The 15,939-nt window shown below is 51.3% G+C and overlaps 1 protein-coding gene across 3 annotated transcripts; it reads right to left on the bottom strand.

Annotated features, from left to right (window-relative positions):
• Window positions 1-849: 849 nt before the first annotated feature.
• GANAB (glucosidase II alpha subunit) lies at window positions 850-15,923 on the bottom strand. Of its 3 annotated transcripts, none has more exons than XM_020899534.2 (25): window positions 15,817-15,923; window positions 12,653-12,757; window positions 12,398-12,506; window positions 12,020-12,147; window positions 9,331-9,510; window positions 8,809-8,874; window positions 7,917-7,986; window positions 7,655-7,742; window positions 7,473-7,569; window positions 7,052-7,232; window positions 6,340-6,493; window positions 5,892-6,127; window positions 5,683-5,809; window positions 5,502-5,581; window positions 5,139-5,282; window positions 4,950-5,046; window positions 4,564-4,665; window positions 4,148-4,391; window positions 3,226-3,290; window positions 2,958-3,034; window positions 2,774-2,848; window positions 2,508-2,621; window positions 2,271-2,383; window positions 2,029-2,129; window positions 850-1,939 (listed from the first exon to the last, which is right to left on the bottom strand). In XM_020899534.2, exons 1-25 carry the CDS (start codon window positions 15,852-15,854, stop codon window positions 1,830-1,832), a joined length of 2,901 nt encoding a protein of 966 aa, XP_020755193.1. In that variant the 5' UTR covers window positions 15,855-15,923; the 3' UTR covers window positions 850-1,829. The 3 variants fall into 3 exon arrangements, with proteins under 3 accessions (XP_020755193.1, XP_070313588.1, XP_020755194.1); XM_070457487.1 differs by lacking the exon at window positions 15,817-15,923 and adding an exon at window positions 15,268-15,454; XM_020899535.2 differs by lacking the exon at window positions 8,809-8,874.
• Window positions 15,924-15,939: the final 16 nt, after the last annotated feature.

Genomic DNA, 15,939 nt, shown 5'->3' on the forward strand with positions numbered 1-15,939 from the left:
GGGGTGGGATGCAATGTGCTATCTCCCAGGGAATTAACTGGAAATATTTCTTGAGCAGAGTAATTTCCTGAACACACCCCCTAACTCCTCACCGGCATAAACCATCCTAAGCAGTAATTTTCCCAAACCAACCTAGTTTCTTGTTAAGATAATCTCTAAGACTGTGGTCAATCTGCAAAATGGAGGAAACCATCTCCTGTCACTGATACAAACGCAAATTTGTTTAATACTGCTAAAGAAAAGCAGTCTTGGGCTTCCGTGGTGGCTCAGTGGTAAAGAATCCTCCTGCCAACGCAGGAGACCCAGGTTCAATCCCTGGTCTGGGAAGATCCCATGTGCTGGGGAGCAACGAAGCCCCTGTGCACTACCAGTATTGAGTCTGTGCTCTAGAGCCCAGTAACTGCAACTGTTGAGGCCATGAGCCACAACGACTGAAGTTCGAGCGCCCCAGAGCCCATGCTCTGCAACAAGAGAAGCCACCATAATGAGAAGCCTGTGCACTGCAATGAGTAGCTCCCAGTCCCCACTGGGAAAAGAAAAGTCCATGCAGCAGTGAAGACCTAGCACAGCCAAAAATAAATTTTAAAAAAAGAAAAGCAGTCTTAAGTGTGAGAACATCTAACATAGAGCTATTTCTAGAGGGACCCCATTAGCTCTAGTCACCACTATGAACTAGGCCCACTAAAGTCTGACAATCTTGCTGGGTTCCTTCGTGACGTATTGGCATCAAGCAAGCTGATGAAGGCTTGAACTCTTCTGCTCAAGCAACGAGGCATAGGCTGAAAATGTCAGGTCCTCGGCTTTTAAGGGTCTGTGGCTCAACCCAGAACTAGAATCCAGACACCAACAGTAATTAATGGTTTCTCTCTTTATTGTTTCTCCTTTTATCAAAACCTGTCACAGCTGGGGGCCAAAAGGAAGTAAAAAAAAATTCCCACAAATATCCCCACCCCTTGTCCCCAGTGAGTTCTTCCCCACCCACCACCCAGGGCCTTAGGTCAGCCCTGGGCACACATGATCATGTCCCCCCACCCTCGGCCTCCTCCTAGCAATAAATACAGGTGACCGTGATTCCATGAAACCACAAGTGATTTCTCCATCTTGAATGCCCCTCAAGGGGACAAAATTTTAGGAGGCAAAAGAAGTCTTGCCCACCCCCATCTTGAGGAGTGTAAACTTCTTTCCCCCAAGGGACAGGGGAGACAGAACGCCCCTGTCAGAACCGCAGCAGCTCTAGATAGAAGCGGAGAGAGGAAAGGTTGGGATGCCAGGGAAGAGAATGATTTCCAGCAACCTCACTCCTTTGATCCATTCATCCCTTCTCAGGGTAAGGGGTGGTCCCAGTGTATCAGGGGAGGGCTGATAACAGAGAAGAACAAGAAGGAAGAAATAAAAGGAGGAAGGAGCAGTCTGGTGGGGAAGGAAGGAGAAGAGGAGGCCGAAAGCTCACTGCCGTCATCTTCTTCCAAGAAATGGCATCGACACGCAAGGGAAACAAATGGAGAGGGTGTGGAGGAGACTGAGGGCTCCCAAAAGAAGGCGAAGGGCAGCAAGAGCCCTGTGATCCCCAGGTCTTCACAGGTGAATGTGCTCCAGTTAGAGCAACAGGATATTTGGAGATGATGGGAGATTTAGTGTCAGTGGGGTGGGAGAGGTCGGGAGATCACAAAAGAAATTCAGACCCAGGGAGAGCCCTCTCATCCTGCCCAGATGCTGGCAGAAACCTGGATCTTGAGATAAGAAAGGTGAAGTCTGGGGAAGGTCAAACTCCAGGGCAGAAAGAAGAGTAACTATCATGACCATCACACCCCACCCCAACATCCCTTCAGTTATCGCAGGTGAATAGTCCAGTCAGATGCCACATTGACGCCAGGCTTGCGCAGGATCAACACCGAGGTCTCAGGGTCATGCTGGAAGGACAGGCGGCTTTCAGGAGATCCTGGTGGAGGAGGAAGAAAGAGTGCCAGGATGAAGAACAATTACTTTCCCATAGGCAGGGGTCCCCAACCCGGGGGCCAGATCACTCACCTTTTGTCTGGAGTACAACGGTTGCTGGCTTTCCGGCCCCTATTATCACCACCCGCTCAATCCAGATTGGTGTCTCAAAGTGGCCTTTGGGGTCTGCGGAGCTGGAAGAAGCAAAAATGGACACCCAGCAGGAAAACAATGATCAGAGCAGAGAGGAGGAGAGCACAGCAAGCTGCGCGCATCCCGGGGCCCAGACGCCTCGTCCTGCAAAGGCCGCCGAGGAAGAAAGGGCTCCTCCTTACCTGGAGACCAGGGTGTTGCCGGAGAACGAGAACCGACGCAGCAGGAACTCATGGCGAGTCTGATAGTTGAACGTGTGCCCATCGTCTAGGAAGAGCTCTCCTTGGGCCGTACCCTGAGCAGGACGTGGGACAGGTGAGAGCCTGAGCCCTGGAGGCAGTGAGGGGCACCTGCCCTGGGGGACTGCATTCCTGGAGGGCGGACAGATGGAGGTGGCGGTTCCCTGCCCACGCACTCACCTGGAGGCTGAGTGCAACGAAGAGAGTGATGGGGTCGTCCTTCATGCAGTCTGAAGAACGCCGCACTCGCATCCACCGGGGCACGATGGTCCCTCCACGCTGGAACACAGGGATCTAGGGCGAGACCAGTGCCGGGATGAAGCAGCCATGCTGTGCCTCTTGCAAGTCTGTGCCCCCTTAGGAACTGGACTCCAGCATACACACTCTCCCCCCCTTCTGGAAACCTAGAGGCACATGGAGCTGGCAGCTGGGTCAGGCATACTCACGCTGCTTAGAGTTACAGGCAGGTACAGGGTCTGCGGACCGTGATACTTCTGGTAGCTCTGAACATCATACCATACCTGTGGGTGCAGAAGATAGCCTCGGTCACTCACTGCACAGAGGACCCCACACTCTTCACCCTCTCTGACCTCCACCTTCTTTCCCCCACCACGCCCTTTCTTAACTCACCTCTCCTTGGCCAGGCAGATAGACCTGCACACCGTGAGCCTCAGAGTCTGATACAGGGTGAACCAGCAATGCATCCCCTAAAACATGGCAGAATCCACTCTGAATTGGGGGGATCAGTTCCCAAAGAGGGAGCCCTAAAGCACCTGCCCCCTTGCACCAGCGGCCTCTGACCCTCCTCCCTTCCTGTACATCCACAGACACATCCCCCACAGGGCTTCCTGCTTCTCAGCCCTACCCCAACCCACCACTGACTGTCCTTGTTTCTCACCAAGCAGGAACTGATCATCTATACTGAAAGTGGTCACATCCTTAGGATAATGCACCCACAGGGGCCTAGGAAGGAAGCAAGACAAGAATGGAAGACACCTGCTGTTTTGGTGGAAGTCAAAGATGCTACCCTAGGAACTGGCAATAAGAAGAGCACAGGGGTAAGACCTGGATCTGGCAGCCAGTAAGGCCTCAGTTGTGCAACCTAACCTTGGACCAGACATCTGGTTTCCCAACCCACCTTCGTTGCCTCCTCCCCGGCTCCTTCTGGAAAATGTTCTGCAGAGAGACCTTCCAGTGGCCACTTTATTATCCTGGCCTAAAAGGCCCTCCAGGATCAGGTCCTATTTTCCACTCTACCTCACCTACCTCTCCCTCTGGTTCGTTACCCCTGAAACACACTGTTTTGTTTTGTTTTTTTTCCTACTCCTGGAACACACCAAACTGGTTTCCATTTCATAATGTATGCACTTGCAGTCTCTCCTGCTTGGAACATTGCTCCTCTGGATCACAAGTGGCTGTCTTACTCATCAGTCAGGCCTCATCTTTACATGGCCTGTTTGTGGAACTTAATTCCATTACCCTGTTCTACTTTTTACAAACAGCTTGTCAGTGTTGGCAATTTTCCTATTTACATATTTGTCTACACGTCTCTGTCTTCCTCACAAGGGCAGGACACTTGTGTAACTTGTTTCGGGCTCTGCGGGTAGTGATGGATGATGCCTGGCATGACATAAGCACTCAGGACGTTAGCTGCTATTCATCCCTACTGGTCTCTTCTCACTCTTCCCCTTGCAATCAGATTTCCCTCCTTTTCAAGGCCCTGGCGAATGAAGAAAAGAGCCCAGAGATGGAGCCCCGTCATCCCCACTGTCTCCCAGCCACCTCAGTCCACTTTCCACAGACCCAAGTGAATGCCTTACCTCATGACCGGGATCCCCTCGCGATGGGATTGATAGAAGAGGGTGTACCAGAAAGGCAGTAAGGAGTATCGCTGGCCCAGGGCATCTCGAATTATGTCGTGGTACTGAGACGGTAACAGCCACGGTTCTCGCCGACCAGTGTCCAAGTGGGCATGAGCCCGGAAGAATGGCTGGTAGGCACCCATCTGGTACCAGCGCACAAGCAGCTCTGGCTCTGGATTTTTGAAGAAGCCGCCCACATCCGCTGGAGAGGGGAGGGAGAAAGCAAGTTAGAAAGAGGGTGAGGGAGGTCTAAGGAGCCCCCCAGAGGCCCCGGCCTGGGTAAGCGGTTCTCTGCTCAAGCCTAGGGTCCGTCTGTGCCCCCTATTTTGCCCCTCTCCCACCAAATCAAGGCCCCGGATTCCTCCTTCTCTTACCTCCACAGAAGGAAAGTCCCACCAGCCCCAAGCTGAGACACATAGGAATGGAGATCTTCATGTGGTCCCATTCAGCAGCATTGTCCCCAGTCCACACGGCTCCTGAGGAAGAGAAGAAGGCAGGCATTTACTTACAGTGAAGGGCTCAGCCTTTAAGACAGCTGACCTCTCTGACCTGTCACACCTGCTCTGGGGCCCCCAGGGTCCTGCTGAAAGTGGCGGAGTTCACCAGAGCACTCAAACAGGGACTGGCCACCCCATGCCCTGCCTCCCTTTAAATGCACAGCTGGGAGGAAGCGCACCACTCTCAGAAAATGGCTGCATGGACAGACTTCCCCTAGAACCAGACCCAGGTCCTTCTGCCAAATCTCTCCTCCAAATCTTACCGAAGCGCTGGGAGCCAGCAAAGAAAGCCCTGCTCAGGACAAAGGGGCGTTCGATGCCCCTGGAGCGCAGCACCAGGCCATCTGCGGTCGCCATGTGCTGCATGGGAACAGGAAAGAGAGGCGGTAAGGAGCAAAGCCAGCTGCCATCAGTGCCTGTTCTCGGGCCCCGGCCTCTCCTCGCCCCCTTACCACATAGAGGCCGTAGATGTTATGTACGTCTCGGTGCTCCCAGCCCCCATAGTGCTGGGCATCCTTGAGCATGGTGACCTCAGGACCGTTGAACACAGACGGTTCGTTCATGTCATTCCAGACATAGAGGTTGGGAGCTGAGCCCTGAGAACACAAGGCGGAAAATGGGAACAGAGGACAGAGCGGAGGAAGACAACGAACAGTGTGAGAGCAGAGAGCTCCTGGGAGTCCAGCAAGATGCACCTCTCAGGGTCCTGCCAGGATCATCAAGGCCCCTGATATCTTACAAGCAACCAACCACAGCAGGGTTGGCAGGCAGAGACTGACTCCAAGAGGTAGTGTGGGAAAGACAGGCTGCCGTACCTCGTAATTGTCAAAGTGAAACATGTTAGCCCACCAGGCCCTCATCTTGGGATTGGTGAAATCAGGGTAACCAGCTGCGCCTAGAAGTCAAGGATGGCTTTCAACCCACGAAGGGCAAACCGGCCTCCACGATAGCTCCCTGGTCTCCCATTCATACCCTCTCATTTCTGGGCCCACCTACCTGGCCAGCACCAGCCTTCGTAGTCAGAGCCATCCCGGGTTTTAACGTATAGACCCAGGTTCTGCAACTCTTCATGTACGCGGTAACCAGAGTCCACCTTGATGTGGGGGTCCACAATGGCCACCAGCTGTGGGCAAGGACCATGGGTGGTCAGAGCTCTCCAAGGATATCGTGCCTGAGAAAACCAACCACGGCTACAGCCCTCTTACCTTCCGTCTTTTGGAGGCCAAATGCTCAAGCATATTGCGGGGCTGAGGGAAACGGCTGGGGTCCCAAGTGAAATACCGCTTGCCGTCGGCATGCTCAATGTCCAGCCAGATGACATCGCAAGGCAGATTGTGATCATCGAAGCCCTGATCCACTTCCAGAACGTCAGCCTCATCCCGATAGTTCCAGCGGCTCTGGTGGTAGCCGAGGGAGAAGAGCGGGGGCAATGCCTGGGTCCCTGCAGGTTCGGGGTGGGGGGGATGGGGTCACAGCGGGGTCAGGCTCAATCTGGAGCCAATGGGGATGCCTGGAAATTCAGGGAGATACAAGGGGATCGAGCCAGAGAACAGGCCGAGGCACAGGATTGCTGAAAATGCACAGTCACCCTTCTCGGGGAGACAAGGATCAGGAAAGCAGGCTGCAGGCCGATGGAATAGGGAGGCCACATACCTGTGAGACTAGCGTACTGCCGGAAGACATCAAAGACAGAGGGCCCGAGCATCAGGAAGACATCGATGATGCCGCTCTCAGACATCCAGCGAACGTCAGTCTGTGGAGTCTCCCCAGAGCCCTGCAGGTAGTCCAGCATCTTCCCAAACAGGGTCTGCAGGGAGGACCAGAGAGAGGTCTGACCCCACCCTCCTGCTTCCCAAGCCAGTGTTCTCCTGAGTGCTCTCACAGTGGGCTCCTTGAGACACTTCAGGCTGGAGTTAAACATCACCTCCTCAGTGAGGCTTCCCTCGGCCCCCTCACAAGCAGCCCTGTCCATCCTCCCCCCACCCCCCCCAACTGCTGTATTTCTTTTGCAGCACTCACCACCACTAAGCTCATCTAGACTTCTGTTACCTGTTTAACCTCTGTCGTCTTCCTAACTCAACATACAGTGTTTTCCCCACATGGATAAAACGGTCTAGCTCTTGATGCAAACTCAATAATAAACGTATTGATGATAAATGCAGGAAGGTAAACACCTTCCCCATGGGTGTGTGTCTTCTGGGAATGACTGGGGAACTCGTATGCTGCTCACGAGGCCAAGGCCCGTCTCTCACCCAATCCCAACAGGTATCCAGACAGGCCACCCACCAACCTCTTCGAAGCAAATGGCCCAGCACGTGCGTCTGACTCAAGGCCCGCTGATCCCTCCCCACGCCTGTGCTCTCACCTTCCCAGCAGTGTTGGAGGATATGTCAACCCAGGTCTCTGCAGCGTTGAGCCAGAAGATGCCTAGGTCCCGAAGGGGGCTGTGTGCCAGGAGCACGGGGACAGACCCATACAGGGCCATGCGGTTGTAGAGCTCATACTGGAACACGTCCAAATTGTAGAGGCGATATGGCTCCCCACCCCTGCAGGCAGGCAGACCAACCCTTGACCGTGGCGCACACAGCCCCCAGCCCGTAGACAAAGATGAAGCATAAACACTGGCCCCTCTGCCCTTTCTCCAAGCAGAAAGTCTGACCGCCAAAGGCGCCCTGGGCACGGGAAGTGATCCAGGCTCATCTGGAGCACCCAATCTGCATGCACAGCCCCCACAGCCCTGACTTCTGACCTGTTCCCTCCCATCCTGATGTCACTGCGGTACTCACTCGGTGACTTTCAGCCTGAGGTTGTCTGCATGCTCGGGGATCCCATACACATGCTCCATGCCTGGCAGAGAGAAGTCCAAACTCACAGACATGGGGCCTGGAAGAGAAGCAAAAGGTAAGCTCCGGAGCTGTCGCCTGACAAGGACCCCTACGCCCCTGCCCAAGGCTCTCCCAGCGCCTACCGTAAGGCTTGCTGTCAGAGTGAGTTTTGAACGTCTCTTCCCAGGCTCCTGGCTCATCATGCTCTGGCTTCCCCTGGGTCTCGTCTGGCTGGAAGGAGGAAAGTGGACCACTGCCCAATCACACACCAGTTCTCTCTTTTTCCTTGCCTGTTTTCTAAATCCCATCCCTAATGGCAAGACTAAGCTCAGATTTCTCGGGGGCCTTTCCCCTCCGACCTCCCAGCCAGCCCTGTGCTCCAACTGGCCACCCTCACCGACTTGCCTTGTCGTCATCCCCAGGCGTTTCCTCAGGCTGGGCCCCATCGCCCTCAGCTGGCTCTTTTGATCCTTGCCTGGAAGGTAGGAGAGCTGTCTGCTCCAATCCAGAGGGGGCGGGGACGAGGGGCTAGTGGAAGGAGGGGTGAGGGAATAGAGAGCCAAGGGTCCAAAGGAACGAAGGCATTGGAGGAAGGGACTGAATGTTAAAGCTTCAAGAGGGACCCCCAGTGAGCAGATAAGTGTGCAGAGGATGGGGAGAGACATGAGAAAGGGAAATGAGAAGTAAATGCCACCTGGAGGCGCCTTCCAAACACAGGCCCAACAACCAGCCTCTGCCAGCGTTCCAGAAGAGACAGGCAGGCAGGTCAAGGGCATGGGTTTGGAACGCCAGTCCTGGCCCTGCTGCCTCTACCAAGAGACTCTGGCCCCACCTTCCCTCACTGGGCCTCAGCCTCTTGGCCTGACACAGGGTTTTGCAAAGCAAGTGAGTCATAACCATGGTCAAGCCTCTACACACAGTCAGGCTTATATGCAGGGACTTAAACAAGAGATTCTGCCAAAGAATGCTTTCAAGGGCAGCTGGAAAGCAGCTCTGCCCAGGGCCTCAGTGCATGCCAGCTGAGAGCCAGGAACCCCAGCAACAGGCAGCATCTCTCCACCCCCTGGCAAAGCAAAAAGCTCCCTACACGCCTCAAGGACGTTCAACATTTCATCTTCCTTCTCCCAGGGGGCTCCCAGCCAGGGGAATGGGGGACAGGAACCAGAGACCATACAGCTGGGGTAAGTGGGCGAATGAAGGGCAGGCCATGGAAAGGTCTGGGGACCTTCCTTGGGGGCCAGAGTGAGGGGCAGGTAAGGGCAGAGGAACAGATACAGTACCAGCGGTCATGATTTACCTAGAGAAAACGTTCTTGATCCTATCCCAAATGCTACCGAGCGTGACACTAACTTTATCCGAGAAACTGGGGCAGGAGGAGATGGGTAGGGAAGGGGGAAGGGGGTACAAAACCAACACAGAAACAGAAACATAAACGTGAGTTTCAGTCGACAAACTTCCAGAGGTGGGGCAGGGGAGGAAATTAAAACCAAAAACCAAAAACCAAAACAAAAACAAAAACAAGGAAGAAAATAAATCTGGGAAATGTGATGGTGTGAGAGGGGGAGAGGGAAAGGCAGATCTAGGCAGGCCTCCCTGAGGAGGTGCCCGGGGTACAGACGACGGACCAAAGTGACTGCCTCCTGGTCTGTACAGGACCCAGGCCTGCTTCCTACCCTCCCTGCTGGCCAGTTTCTCCCAGGCCCCAGCCCCCACCTGGCTGCTGCCACCCTGTCTCCTCCCAGGGACCCGGTGCCAGACCCTACGACACCTCTAGGTTCTTTCACACTAGGTCTCCTTCAGTGCTTGACCCTGTACTCACGAGACCCTGGGGGTCCTCTGGTGCTCTACATTTAAGAGTCCTCGGGCGTTGACACTGAGCAGAAGGCTGCGGTCCTCCAGTAGGTCAAGGCGGAACGGCCGTGCCGTCAAGATGATTTTATAGGGACCCTCAGCGATGGTGAGCTCCACGCTGTTGTCATCCCGGCCAGAGATAGACAGCCTAGGAAAGAGATCAAAAAGGATATAAGGATGTGCAGAGTGCCAAGAGTAGTCACGAGACTTAGAAGAGGGGCAAGCGCTAAGAGCCTTTCAAGAAGTATGGTAACGGAACAGGGGCAGACAGGTTTGACCAAAGGAACCAAATAAAGAGCCTGGAAACAGACCCAGGCTCACTCAGAGCTTTGAAATGTAACAGGCACCGTGGCAGTTCAGTGAGGTCAGGAGGAAAAACATGAACAATAATAGGAAAAACACATTTTCTGTAGAGGAAACAAATGGCATCACAACCCTATCTCATTTCAGATACAACTCCAGACAGATTATGACTTAAAATGTTCAAGTAAAACCTTTAGAAGAAAATATAAAGAAACATTTTTCTGACTCTGAGATAGAGAAAGATTATTTAAACACAACTTAGAAACTGTGAACACCAGACTGATATACCTGACAACATAAACTTCAGAATTTTGGTTTATTGACAGATACCTTAAGGGCAGTCAAAAATGAGAAAAAAGTCTGAGAAACTGTCCCAATCTAGAGGAGTCTAAGCAGACTTAACTAAAGATAAAACAGAATCCTAAATGGGACTGTCGGAAACAATAAAGTATGGACTTTAAGCTACAAGAATATATTGTACAACTCAGAACATAATCAGTATTTTATACTAACTATAAATGGAATAAGACCTTTAAAAACTGTGAGCCACTATATCATACACCTGTAACTTACATAATATTGTACATCAACTACACTTCAACTAAAAAAATGAAAAAAATCAAAATTAAAAAAAAATTTGTAAAAGACCTTTAGTTAACAATAATGATCTATTCATTAGGCATACAAATATACAACAATGATGTTGAACAACAGGGGAAAATAGGAATTCAAGGTATAGAGGAACTCTCATAATATTCTTGAAACTTTCCTATAAATCTGAAATTATTCTATAATTTTTGAAAAGTGAAAAGATAAGCTACAACCCAGGAAAATACAGCTGTAAAACATGTACGTAATAAAGAACTGGTATCAAGACTAACGAATTTCTACAAATCAGCAAAGACAAACAACATGAAAGGAAAATGAGCAGAGCCGTGAACTTCCAGTTCACAGAAGAGTAAACCAGAATGACAGATAAACAAAAGATGAGGACGTGCTCAATACATCATTAATAACCTGCAAAGACAAGCAAGCCAAGACCATCACATGGCATCATCCTACAGCCTTCCCACTGACAAAAATTAAGTCCAATAGTACCAAGGGTTGGAAAAGATGCAATTCAGTAAGTCTCATATATAGCTGGTGGAAGTGTAAATTGGCAAGCCACTTTGGCTTTATCTTAGAAAGTTCATTATTTCCATATTCTACACTCTGTAGTTCTTCTCTTAGCAATACATCACAGAGAAACTCCTGCACAGGGAGACAGGAGACATGGACAAGAATGTTCAAGCCAACACAGTGAAGAGTAAAACACTGGAAAGAACCCAAATGCACATTAACACAGAAATGGAGAAGTTAAGTTGGGATATATTCATATAACACAATATTATACAGCGGTAAAAATGAATTTCTAAAGCTACACGCAACAGAGTTATATACGTAAGTGAAAAAAAAGGAAATCTCAAAAGGTCTCATTCACTAAAATACTTTCCCTACGAAACTCAAGACAAACAAAAGCTCAGAAACCAACAAAATCACATAACTTATCGCTTAGGCACATGCACATATGTATGTGTGTGTATCTGTGTGTACACATACACTCACAACATAACTGTGAGAACAAAGAAACAAGGGAGCAATGAACGTCTGAGTAACAATCACCTCTGAAGGAGTCAGGGGTACAGGGCAGTGAGATGTTATGTGTCTGGGTTGGGTGAAGGGTTTATCATGGTATTTTCTGAGTTAAACACTTAACAGAGAGCCATGCAAGGAACAATGTGAGTGTGTCATGGCCCACGTACTTGAATAATCCCATCCTGAATCCTTGGGGAGAAAGAGAGGAGAGAGGAAGGGAGGGAGGAAAGAAAGAAAAAAAGACACCAGAAAAGAAGAAACAGACAAGACAAGACAGTGGGACAGGACAGGAAGGGAAGGGAGGAACCAATTACAGAGACACTGTATTCCTAGAAGGCAAGTTCCATGGCCTTGCTGATTTCCTCTTATATTGAGAAAGCTGTATTTGTCTGCTGAAGGCACAAAGGTAAAGGGTGAAAGAGAAACCAAGCCAGGGGTCCCCTGGCGGTCCAGTGGTCAAGACTCTGCTTTCACTGCTGAGGGTGCAGATTCAATCACTGGTGGGGGGACGAAGATCCCATGAGCCATGTGGCTCAGCCAGTCAATCAACATAGAAAACAACTGAAACAAAGGAGGAGATGAAGGAAGGTTGAGGAGAGCAACAAGGTGCTATTCATCTATTACCCCAACGTGGAAAAGAAAGTCATCCGCCAGATAAAGGTTCCTTAGGAAGGAGGAAAGGGCCATGGAGGTGGCTATGTTTCTCAGGGGAAATTTACCCAGCTGTGGGGGGATCAGCCACCAGCACATCTGGCACACGGTATCGGGGCCGCCGAGGCTCGAGTTCATCGATCCTGATGCGAGTCATGTTCTTTTGAAGTCCTTGGAGCTCCAGAACCAGCACCACCTGTGGGGGCAGAAGTCAGGGAGTGGAGAAAGGAAAGAGCTACACCAAGGAATGCCCTCTGAACCCACTTCGCTCCTGAGGGGATCTCCTCTTTCTGGCCCTTTGCCTAAGGGATCTGAGACCTGAATTCCTCACAAAGTAAAAGTCCCAAGGTTAGATGGCATGGGATGTGGGCCATAGGTTTCCCCTTCCCCAATTACCCCCTGGCCATTTCTCCACCCTCATTTGACTCTTCCTTTTCTCCCCTGACCTTGGTGACTTCGTTGATCAGATGGACTGTCAGGGCATCAGGACCAAGCTGCAGAGAGTCCAGTAAGGCTTGGTAGGGAGAATGGCCTGGCCGTATGCTTCGCTGCCTCCTGTCAAGTCAAACAATTGAGAAGGGGGTAGGGCTCCCTGAGGCCCCTAAGTCCTTCCATCAGCTGCAGTGACCCACGCTACCTCACCTGCCAGATACCTCCCACATCACCCTACTTTCCATTCCAGTCTCCCAAAAATAGCATACTTGCAGAAGGAACTCTCATCACAGGTCTTGAAGTTGCTTCTATCCACAGCGAAGGTAATTCCCAGACAGACCCCTAAACAGGCCAGTACCAAAGCGGTCCAAGACCTAGAAGGAAAAGGATGACGAGGAAATAATCAGAGCAGGGTCAGAAAGGGCCCCACTTCAGAAGTGAGGGCCTCTTCCCATCACAACCCTAAAAGGGGAGCAAGCTAAGACTCCCACTAAACAGCAAAAGAAGGCAAACTGGACCCAGGGCTAAGTGTTAAGGCCTGAGAATTTGGCTCACTCACACCTTCCCTTCAAAAGGCAGAGGAAGTGGACAAAGGATCCTTGGCCTTCAGAGGCCAGGTATTGACTCAGGTTACATCAGCCTCTCGAAGGAAAGTCACAGTAACAGCCAGTCCCAGGGGAGGTGGTGGGATCACATGTGTGGAACACAGAAACAAAGTTAAGCCATGCCTGTCCACTGAGGGGAGTGGCAGAGAAAAAGTTAAAGATGTACCCTTGGCTAGCCTGCTGGTCACACTTCCTGGGGTCCTAACACCCCTAACGCTCTAATCATCCTGCTCCTTGGACCTCCACTCCTGTAACTTTGACACATGTTACCACTATCACCACCTGAGCTTGAATAACAAGAGCTAATCTGTACTGAGCTTCCCTTGTAGTTCAGCTGGTAAAGAATCTGGTTGCAATGTGGGAGACCTGTGTTCGACCCCTGGATTGGGAAGACCCCCTGGAGAAGGGAAAGGCTACCCACTCCAGTATTCTGGCCTGGAGAATTCCATGGACTATATAGTCCATGGGGTCACAAGGAGTCAGACACGACTGAGCGACTTTCACTTTCAACTTGTACGGAGTACTAATATACATCTAGGAGCCTGGCTAACTGCATTATATAGTTTTTAACTCTATCTGTAGTTTTCAGTAGTGTCAATGCCCAGGTCTCACCCCGAAGTTCTGATCTAACTGGCCTGAAGTAGGACCTGGGCATCAGATTTGAAACTCCCCTAAATAATTCTAAGGCTTCTGGGGCAGCTAAGTGGTAAAGAATCTGCCTGCAATGCAGAATATGTGGGTTCAATCCCTGGGTGGGGAAGATCCCCTGGAGAAGGAAATGGCAACCCACTCCTGTAGTCTTGCCTGGGAAATCCCATGGACAGAGGAGCCTGGCAGGCTACAGTCCATGGGGTCGAAAAAGAGTTGGACATGACATAGCGACTAAACAATAACAAAACAGCTCTAATGGGCAACCAGTGTTCAGAACCAACTTTTTATGCACTAACTCTTTTCCCTTTGTTTTCTTGGTGAATGTAGGATTGGAGTTTATCTCAGATGGGTACACTGAGACATAAAAGATTCAATAATTCATCCAAGACTGAACAGACAGTATGAGGTGACAGCAGGACTGAACTCTTGTGTGACTTTGGGGCTCAGGTACTTCATGATGTACAGCACAGTGCACCAGGCACCAGCAGGCCCTGCCTCACTGAGGACCATCACCCTAAGGTTACTACACACCTGCCACTTCCCCAACATGCTATCAAACGACAGACAAGGGACTAACAGGTTTATTGAAGCAAGTTACTTTGTTAAGGATATATTCACCCATTCTGAGTACATCCTAAACAGGCATTCTCCAACTTTAGTGTCTGTTAAGAATTATGCGCAGTGACTGTTAAAGGAAAATTCTCAGGTCCCAGGGAATCTGCATTCTTCCCAGTGACTGATCTAGTAGCACACTTTGAGAAAGCATTCCATATAGGAGAGGGAAAAACAAAACAGCCTTCTCACTACTCAAACCCTGCTACTTGCTAATAGGGTAGCCAAAGAGTAGGGCCTACTAAACACATGGTATCCACCACTGGCCTCGGTATCTGCTGGAAAGCTAAAGGTAAAGAAATTCACCAGGAAGGAGATTACTGAACAGAGTAAGCCCTCCAGTTCCAGAAGAAAAGGCAAGGCATACCAGGCCAGACAGAAAGGTGAGGAAAACACCAGGCTTTGTCGTTTAATAGGCCAAGCAGAGACAAGGAGCAGCAAAACAAGCAGAAGAAATGCTCCCAGAAAACTCAAAAGCAAGGCATGTGCCCCCCTACCCCCAGCAGGAGTGACTGCAGCAGACACCCTGAGCCACTGACCCCATGTCTACCGGCCCAAAGCAGAAGTAATCAGAAGTACTCTGAGTTAAATACTCTCTGGAGTCTTATTTGCAACATCCATAAAATGGGTTTGGAGAGATGCCAATGTGGGTAAGATTTCTGAAAGATTTTTCAGATGTAACCTGTTGGAAGGCCCTAAGAACTCTGGAAGGCCTCGAACGCCCCTGAGCAAGAGGTGGTCACAAGCCAAGGTTAGGAATGACTCGCAGGGAAAGGTGCACCCGTTTATTGTTTCAGATCACAGGTTTCCAGAATAGAATTTACGATCCATGCTTTTCCACTGCTGCCAACAGTACACGCCTCTCCCCACCCTAATACATCCGTTAGATCTTGGTAAATACTTTGTGGCGCTGAATGGCTGTTTCAAGCCGTTCTTTCAGTAATATTAACTACAGAACGCAGACCAAAATCATTGTTGTGTTTGAGTAACATCATCCAGGTTGATTGTGAACTTACGAGATCCTGCCCCAGCCGTGCCCAACGACCGTGAACACCGAACAAGCCAGGGATGGTGTCCACGTGAAGACCAGGGCAGGGCAGGGTCCGGGCCTCTCGAGAGAAGGGCAAGGGCAGTGGAAAGCAAGACTGCCGGCTACGGTGCTTCCAGCCCGGCTGGGGGCCGCAGGGCACCAGGCTGCATTCCCGGAGGCTGGGCCGCGTCTCGTCCCCCGCCCCGGTGGCCCCGCGCATTGCAGGAAAGAGGCGGCAGCTTTAACCGCCGCAATCCGCCAGGGAGGGCGGCGACTGAGAGCGGCCCAGACCAAGAAGAACGCACGGCTGCGGCCTTCTAAAGCCACCGGTCCGGTGCCCCAGAAACAAGGGCCCCCCAACGCCGCGCGGATCTAATGCGAGGAGGCTGGGGAAACCTGAGGCCGGCTCCAGAGAAACAGAGTCCTCACGAGGCCGGGGGTGGCGGAGTCTCAGGAGAACATACAAGAAGAACAGATACGGGATTTAGGGGCCTGGGGGCGTCCCGTGCGCGCCCCCGGGATCCGAGCTCCTCACCGCCTCCTACGCGCCTCCACTGCCGCCACCGCCGCCATCTTGTGCCGGGTTTGCTCCTTGACCCGGAGCTTCCCCTCCCCCAGCGCGCGTTGAGCCACGTATCTTAGTGCCCGCCCCTTCCGG

This window comes from Odocoileus virginianus, chromosome 28 (genome assembly GCF_023699985.2).
Source record: "Odocoileus virginianus isolate 20LAN1187 ecotype Illinois chromosome 28, Ovbor_1.2, whole genome shotgun sequence".
Lineage (NCBI taxonomy): Eukaryota > Metazoa > Chordata > Mammalia > Artiodactyla > Cervidae > Odocoileus > Odocoileus virginianus.

What these genes read in the sequence shown, in the direction of transcription:
- GANAB (XM_020899534.2), bottom strand. Translation starts at nt 15,854, where the DNA reads ATGGCGGCGGTGGCGGCAGTGGAGGCGCGTAGGAGGCG. An exon ending in CTCTGACAGCAAGCCTTACG is followed by an intron (nt 7,570 to 7,654) that starts GTAGGCGCTGGG and finishes CTTCTCTTCCAG; the next exon opens with GCCCCATGTCTGTGAGTTTG. An exon ending in GGCAACACCCTGGTCTCCAG is followed by an intron (nt 2,130 to 2,270) that starts GTAAGGAGGAGC and finishes TGCTTCTTCCAG; the next exon opens with CTCCGCAGACCCCAAAGGCC.